The sequence below is a fragment of the Nerophis ophidion genome, linkage group LG02, assembly GCF_033978795.1.
Source record: "Nerophis ophidion isolate RoL-2023_Sa linkage group LG02, RoL_Noph_v1.0, whole genome shotgun sequence".
NCBI lineage: Eukaryota > Metazoa > Chordata > Actinopteri > Syngnathiformes > Syngnathidae > Nerophis > Nerophis ophidion.
The window spans coordinates 74260928-74269981 of NC_084612.1; the positions used below are offsets into that span (position 1 = coordinate 74260928).

Sequence of the window (9054 nt, forward strand, 5' to 3'; positions counted from 1 at the left end):
ATTAAACACGGTACAGGATTGCTTGTATTGCACATGGTATCACGCCTGAGTAAACACGCTGCAGGAGTGCTTGTATCGCCCGTAATATCACACACGATTAAACACGCTGCAAGACTGCTTGTATCGCACATGATATCACACACAATTAAACACGGTACAGGATTGCTTGTATTGCACATGGTATCACGCCTGAGTAAACACGCTGCAGGACTGCTTGTATCGCCCGTAACATCACACACGATTAAACACGCTGCAGGACTGCTTGGATCGCACATGATATCACACACAATTAACACGGTAAAGGACTGCTTGTATTGCACATGGTATCACACATGAGTAATCACGCTGCAGGACTGCTTGTATCGCCCGTAATATCACACACGATTAAACACGTTGCAGGACTGTTTGGATCGCACATGATATCACACACAACTAAAAACGGTACAGGATTGCTTGTATTGCACATGGTATCACACCTGAGTAAACACGCTGCAGGAGTGCTTGTATCGCCCGTAATATCACACACGATTAAACACGCTGCAGGACTGCTTGGATCGGACATGATATCACACACAATTAAACACGGTACAGGACTGCTTGTATTGCACATGGTATCACACTTGAGTAAACACGCTGCAGGACTGCTTGTATCGCCCGTAATATCACACACAATTAAACACGCTGCGGGACTGCTTTTATCGCACATGATATCACACACAACTAAAAACGGTACAGGATTGCTTGTATTGCACATGGTATCACACATGAGTAAACACGCTACAGGACTGCTTGTATCGCCCGTAATATCACACACAATAAAACACGCTGCATGACTGCTTTGATCGCACATGATATCACACACAATTAAACACAGTACAGGACTGCTTGTATTGCCCGTGTTGTCACACAAAATTAAACAGACCGCAGGACTGCTTGTATCGCACTTGATCCATCCAACCATCCATTTTCTACCACTTATTCCCTTTTGGGGTCGCGGGCGTCTATCTCAGCTATCGCACTTGATATCACACTCAAACGTGCTGCAGAACTGCTTGTATTGTACATGATATCACACACAAGTAAACAATCTGCAGGACTGCTTGTATCGCACATGATATCACACACAATTAAACGTGCTGCAGAACTGCTTGTATTGTACATGACATCACACACAAGTAAACAATCTGCAGTACTGCTTGTATCGCACATGATATCACACACAATTAAACACTCTGCAGGACTGCCTGTATCGCACATGATATCACACACCCTGCAGAACTGCTTGGATCGCACATGATATCACACACAATTAAACACGGTACAGGACTGCTTGTATTGCACATGGTATCACACATGAGTAAACACGCTGCAGGACTGCTTGTATCGCCTGTAATATCGCACACGATTAAACACGCTGCATGACTGCTTGGATCGCACATGATATCACACACAATTAAACACAGTACAGGACTGCTTGTATTGCACGTGTTGTCACACACAATTAAACAGACCGCAGGACTGCTTGTATCGCACTTGATCCATCCAACCATCCATTTTCTACCGCTTATTCCCTTTTGGGGTCGCGGGCGTCTATCTCAGCTATGGCACTTGATATCACACACAATTAAACGTGCTGCAGAACTGCTGGTATTGTACATGACATCACACACAAGTAAACAATCTGCAGGACTGCCTGTATCGCACATGATATCACACACCCTGCAGAACTGCTTGGATCACACATGATATCACACACAACTAAACACGGTACAGGATTGCTTGTATTACACATGGTATCACACATGAGTAAACACGCAGCAGGACTGCTTGTATCGCCCGTAATATCACACACAATTAAACACAGTACAGGACTGCTTGCATCGCACATGATATCAGACACAATTAAACACGGTACAGGACTGCTTGTATCGCACGTGTTGTCACACACAATTAAACAGACCGCAGGACTGCTTGTATCGCACTTGATCCATCCATCCATCTATTGCGGGGGGGCGCTGGCGTCTATCTCAGCTATCGCACTTGATATCACACACAATTAAACGTGCTGCAGAACTGCTTGTATTGTACATGACATCACACACAAGTAAACAATCTGCAGGACTGCTTGTATTGCACATGATATCACACACAATTAAACACTCTGCGGGACTGCCTGTATCGCACATGATATCACACACCCTGCAGAACTGCTTGGATCGCACATGATGTCACACACAATTACACACGGTACAGGACTGCTTGTATCGCCCGTAATATCACACACGGTTAAACACGCTGCAGGACTCCTTGGATCGCACATGATATCAGACACAATTAAACACAGTACAGGACTGCTTGTATTGCACGTATTGTCACACACCATCAAACAGACCGCAGGACTGCTTGTATCGCACTTGATCCATCCATCCTTTTTTCTACCGCTTATTCCCTTTTGGGGTCACGGAGGGCGCTGGCGTCTATCTCAGCTATCGCACTTGATATCACACACAATTAAACGTGCTGCAGAACTGCTTGTATTGTACATGACATCACACACAAGTAAACACTCTGCAGGACTGCTTGTATCGCACATGATATCACACACGCTGCAGAACTGCTTGGATCACACATATCACACACAATTAAACACGTTGCAGAACTGTTTGTATTGTACAAACTTTTGTGTATATATATATATATATATATATTTATATATATATATATATATATATATATATATATATATATATATATATATATATATATATATATATATATATATATATGTATATATATACTGTATATATATATATATATATATCCAATATCAATATGGGATCGGGACACCCCTTGTGAGATACACCCCGGTTGATAAGAGCCACCTGTATCGTGTTCCTCCACCACCTGCTGGGGTTGAAGCCTACGAGGATGAGGACATTTCTACAGCAGGACTGATCGTTCACAGTATCAGCACATCTCATAACACGTCTGCTTTACACTTTTATCAACACTTTCACCAGGTCAGGCTTTTCATTTCAAAGTGAAGCAGTCTCTCACCTGAGGACGAAACCTGCCCAAGTCCGGCTTGTGCTCCACCCGCCGAGGGGCGTCCGAGATGGCCGGGAGCAAAACTGCCCCCCTGCAGGGTGTCTGACCCTGGCAGGCTGCTGCCACCAACTTGTCCCTGCAGGGTGTCTGACCCTGGCAGGCTGCTGCCACCAACTGGTCCCTGCAGGCCGGCTGCGAGCAGTCCGCAGACGCCTGGCAGCAGAACAAGACTGCCAGCATGGCCGCTGACCCCAGTCGGATCATCAGCCAAACCAAACGTGGCGTTTAGCGTCCAGGAAGAAGCGTGTGGGAGATGTCTGTCCGGCCTTCCTCACGTCAATCCTTCTTCTGGTGTCTCATCCTCTTCTTTTTCACCCTGGTCCTCGTCTTTCTCTCACATTCTGTTTAGAGAGCTTGCTTTGGCTCAGATTACCAGATAACTGTCTGACACGGACGAGTGCGCCCACCCACCAACACACACACACACACTCACACACACGTACATTACACACACATTCCACATTGTTGGTATATGGACGGCTTGTTTATGTTTTGGAGTATAATCGCTCCCTTTGCCTTGATTTGGACACGTTCTAAACATGTGACCTAACGTCTTCAGTTTTGAGGTGTTATGGCGTCAATAAGGAATCAAAGTAACTTGAAATATCTGGCTGCTGCAAATTTGCTGCCATCTTGTGGACAATGACAGCAATTCATGTCAATGACCATGAATTGTGGTTTAAAAGGGAACTTGACTTTTTGGGGGGGAATTTTTCCTACCGTTCACAATCATTATGAGAGACGAGGATTTTTTTACTTTTAACGGGCATTTTAACTTGTAAAAATTGACTAGTTTTTGGTACTTAGCAATGCAGATAATGGGAGCGATCCATTCTAGCTCTAAATCACTTTCAAAATACATTCATAAACCGTCAACAATACTTCATTTACATTCCATAACCTGTATAATAACCAAGCTTTTGCCACATTGTAATTGTGTATATATACTTTTTTCTAGCGAAATAACACATCAGCGTGCAAATTTGCCGCCATCTTGTGGACAATGACAGCAATTCATGTCAATGACCATGAATTGCGCTTTAAAGGGGAACTGGACTTTTTGGGGGGAATTTTTCCTATCGTTCACAATCATTATGAGAGACGAGGATTTTTTTACTTTTAACGGGCATTTTAACTTGTAAAAATTGACTAGTTTTTGGTACTTAGCAATGCAGATAATGGGAGCAATCCATTTTAGCTCCAAACCACTTTCAAAATGCATTCATAAACCGTCAACAATACTTCATTTACGTTCCATATCCTGTTTAATAACCAAGCTGTCGCAACATTGTTATGGTGTATATATACTTTTTTCTAGCGTAATAATGCATCGGCTTGCAAATTTGCCGCCATCTTGTGGACAATGACAGCAATTCATGTCAATGACCATGAATTGTGCTTTAAAGGGGAACTTGACTTTTTGGGGGGGAATTTTTCCTATCGTTCACGATCATTATGAGAGACAAGGATTTTTAACATTTAACGGGCATTTCAACTTGTTAAAATAGACTCCTTCTTGGTACTTAGCAAGGCAGATAATGGGAGCAATCCATCCTAGCTCTAAATCACTTTCAAGAGGCATTCATAAACCGTCAACATTACTTCATTTACGTTCCATATCCTGTTTAATAACCGAGCTGTCGGGACATTGTTATTGTGTATATATACTTTTTTCTAGCGTAATAACGCATCGGCGTGCAAATTTGCCGCCATCTTGTGGACAATGTGAGCAATTCATGTCAATGACCATGAATTGCGCATTAAAGGGGAACTTGACTTTTTGGGGGGGAATTTTTCCTATCGTTCACAATCATTATGAGAGACAAGGAGACGAGATTTTTTACTTTTAACAGGTATGTTAACTTGTAAAATCGACTAGTTCTTGGTACTTAGCAATGCAGATAATGGGAGTTGGGATGATAAATGCTTTAAAATGTAATATCGGAAATTGTTGGTATCGATTACAAAATTATCGGTATCGGTTTACATACTCTTGTAAAGAGCATAATGTCATGGCTAACTAAGGTTTCTAATCATTTCTAGTACTCTTATTTTTTTATGATTGCGACTGTGTGTGTGTGTGTGTGTGTGTGTGTGTGTGTGTGTGTGTGTGTGTGTGTGTGTGTGTGTGTGTGTGTGTGTGTGTGTGTGTGTGTGTGTGTGTGTATGTGTGTGTGTGTGTATATATATATATATATATATATATATATATATATATATATATATATACATATGACTACATGCACAAACCAGTGATGTGCGGTCAGGGGAGGCAAATGAGGCAGTGCCTCACCTGCCACCAGATGGTTTTACCATGAGATGTTCCAAAACAAAGTAATAAAATGTGAAGTGAAGTGAATTATATTTATATAGCGCTTTTTTTCTCTAGTGACTCAAAGCGCTTTACATAATGAAACCCAATATCTAAGTTACATTTAAACCAGTGTGGGTGGCACTGGGAGGAGGTGGGTAAAGTGTCTTACCCAAGGACACAACGGCAGTGACTTGGATGGCGGAAGCGGGAATCGAACTTTCAACCCTGAAGTTGCTGGCACGGCCACTCTACCAACCGAGCTATACCGCCCCAAAATAAAATAAGTTTCAATATTTCTCTTTTGGTTTATGCTTTCTATGTGATTTTGGTGTGGTTCCTGTATATATTGATCATTTTCCTGGTCAAAATCGCGAAAATTCCATATTTCCTGATCAAAACAATGCAGCAGATGAGAAATGAGGCAGACACAGGTCGGTGCCTCCACGGCTACACACAGTGTGTATTGGGCGTGTGCGTGCGAGGGGGCGCATGCTTGTTGCCACGTGGAAAAGGCTGGTCTTGAGGCAGCGAGTACCTCTGCCTCAAGGTAGGGGGCGATGTATTGTCAACTTGCAGTTCAATGCCTCAGCAGTACTCTGACTCGCCACACTGGGAGAAGTGGGGGCGGTCAAGCTAGCAGACAGGTCTCTCCAGCGGAAGCCAGCATTTTTTTCTTTTCTTTTTCTTTTTTTTTAACTGTATTCATAACAAACAAGGCATTTTTATTATAGAGTAAGCTAGCGTTTGTGGGTGCTTTTTGTCGGATGCAAAAATATTGTTTAATTTCTTGAAATTAAATTCAATTAAATGAATGTTTCCTGCCAATATGGAGGAGTATATACTGTATCCAAGATGAAATACTTCTCTAAACTGGACTTTAAGACAAAATGAATGTGATCATACAAAATACGTTTACATGGAGGATAGATATTGCTGCTTCACATACAAATACAGAAAGTTGAGATACACTCACAATACTTGATTTATTTTGTTCAAAGCAAATGAGACCAAAAAGTATTAATAACAACTTTATTAAATACTTTTTGGACCCATTTATTATATTATAATATCATTATGATAACTATTTTATGAAAGCGAATAACTCTCTTTTTTTGCCCTGTAACTCTAATGTGTAACCTGAATCAGCAATGACTAGAGCTGCACGTGTGAATTTAAGTAAAAAATGAAAGCTTCAAGCAGCGATGGACGGGACCGACTTTTGCTGGTGTTTCCTCCCTTTACCCATTCAACATATCTTTACCTGCACTTTACCTACCTTCCCTGCATCCTGGGGTCACACTGGTGCTTCTTTCTGTCACCCATACACGCTGGTTCTCCCTGCCATCACCCAGACAACATATCTTTACCTGCACATTGCCTACCTTCTCTGTATCCTGGAGTCAAACTGGTGCCTCCTTCTTTCACCCAGTTAACATATCTTTACCTACCTTCTCTGCATCGTGTGGCCACGCTGTTGCTTCCTGCTTTTAAGCGGCCATCTTGAGACGGCAGCAGCGCAGCAGCAGCAGCGCAGAACTTCTTTGAAGGCTCGTAAAATCAAAACCGGAGCAGTTAGAAAAACTCTTTGGGCAACTTTTGATCAGAAGATTTCAATCTCTTTCATGTGCGAGTTTGAAGCCGACACAACAAACGCGCTCAGAGGAGATAATGTTTGAAAAAGGGTGACTGGTTTTTACAAAACTTCTGTTTTGAAGGGGTGATTGCCAACTTCCTGTTGATTTTTGCTGAAGGCTGTTAATTAATGAAATGTAGGTCTAAGTGAGACCTACATAGAGATTTTCTTTTAATGTCTCTATGACATTCCTACCGGAAGTTACAATCAGTTTTGTCTGTTTTCTTCCGAGGAGCAGTTTTGTCTTTGTTTTATTCCTAGGGGGCGCTAGAGCGCAATTTTAAGTTCTGGGGTTTGGTTTTTTATCAGATCGCAATTTTCGCCAGTCCTGGTGTGTGTGTCCACTTTGGTGGGTTTTGAAGCATTTTAAGGGGGTCAAATTACAGCTCAAAGAGGCAAAAATGACATTTTTTAGAAAACGTTTGTTTTGAAGGGGTGTTTGCCAACTTTCTGTTGAAGAATGAAGGATGTCATTTTATGAAATCTACGTCTAAGTCAGACCTACATAGAGGTTTTTGTTTCATGTCTCTACGACATTCCTAACGGAAGTTACAAGCAGTTTTGTCTGTGTTTTTTCCTAGGGGGCGCTAGAGCGCAATTTTGAATTTTGGGGTTTGTTTTTTTTATAGAATGGCAATTTTCGTCTGTCCTGATGTATGTGTCAAATTTGGTGTTAAGGGGGTCAAATTACAGCTCAAAGAGGGGGCTGAATAATAATAATAAAACCTTAGAAATACAATAGGGTCCTCTTTCCCAAAGGGAGATTCGGTCCCTAAAAAAAAGTATGTATGCCTCACCTGGTGTTTAGTTCAGCGCAGGTCACTGGCACAGACACAGACTTTAAGGACATGAATGGTGCCCATCTATAGCGACAAGAGCAAAATGCAGCAGATGCTTGAAGAATGTGACCCCTTTGAGTCTTTTGTGCCGGCGTCTCACTCGGCTCCTTTTGTGCGGCAGCGTTTGTGTTTGCTTACAGAATTCCGAAGAGAGCACCTTTTCATAAGGTTATGGAAGACAGGAGTTGACCTTTAACCTCGGCAGCCAAACTCGGCAGAAGCACGCTCCGGCTAACAAGGTGCACAAATGGGAGGGACAAAAAAACAACTTTCTTACACGTCCTCGATTCAAAGCGTAATGAGACAGGCGCCACTATGTACACCTGTAAACCATCTGATATTCATGCTTTAAAGGCCTACTAAAATGAGATTTTCTCATTCAAACTGAGATTATATGGTGGTACCTGAAAGTTGGAGGGGTGTGGCCACGAGTGTGGTGACCGCCAGTGTCTCCAAAGGAATCAATGTTTCTCGACGAGGCAAGGCAGCCAGGCTGAGATTATTTTTTTTTCCCCCCTCCTCTACGGTGTAAACATCCAGGGGCCGGTGGGAGGAGGCAAGAGAGTCCGCAGCTGCAGAAGGAACGACGCAAGCTCTCCGCTCATGTCTACGGTAAGAGCCAACTTATCACCACCATTTTCTCACCGAAACCTGCCGGGTGACATGTGGTAGGGAACCATGTTCGCTTGATTGCTCTGTTCCATAGTAAAGCTTCACCGACATCTTTCGGGATTGTAAACAAGGAAACACCAGCTGTGTTTGTGTTGCTAAAGGCGGCCGCAATACACCGCTTCCCACCTACTTTCTTCTTTGACGTCTCCATTATTATTTGAACAAATTGCAAAATAAATATATATATGTTTATAGATATATATGCATGTATATATATATATATGTTTAAAGCTATATGTATGTATGTATATATGTATGTATGTATATATATATATATATATATATATATATATTGGGTTAAAATATATATATCTTACATATATATACATACAGACATAGATATAGATAGATAGATAGAATGATAGATAGATAGATAGATAGATAGATAGATGGATAGATGTTTATATATATATATATATGTATGTGTATATATATATATCTCTATATATATAGAGATATATATATATACACACACACAGTGTATATAT

General features: G+C 41.7%; 1 protein-coding gene and 1 long non-coding RNA gene across 2 annotated transcripts in view; one reads left to right on the top strand and one right to left on the bottom strand.

Annotated features, from left to right (window-relative positions):
• Window positions 1-3513, bottom strand: part of si:ch211-157b11.8 (fibroleukin) — a 21317-nt gene extending 17804 nt beyond the window's left edge. The window contains exon 1 of the mRNA XM_061890701.1: window positions 3058-3513. Coding sequence (XP_061746685.1) covers window positions 3058-3312 — 255 coding nt within the window. The 5' untranslated portion in view covers window positions 3313-3513. The remainder of the gene's footprint in view (window positions 1-3057) is intronic.
• LOC133535189 (uncharacterized) overlaps window positions 1-8506 on the top strand; it is a 38630-nt gene extending 30124 nt beyond the window's left edge. The window contains exon 3 of the long non-coding RNA XR_009802176.1: window positions 8435-8506. This is a non-coding gene — a long non-coding RNA (uncharacterized LOC133535189). The remainder of the gene's footprint in view (window positions 1-8434) is intronic.
• Window positions 8507-9054: the final 548 nt, after the last annotated feature.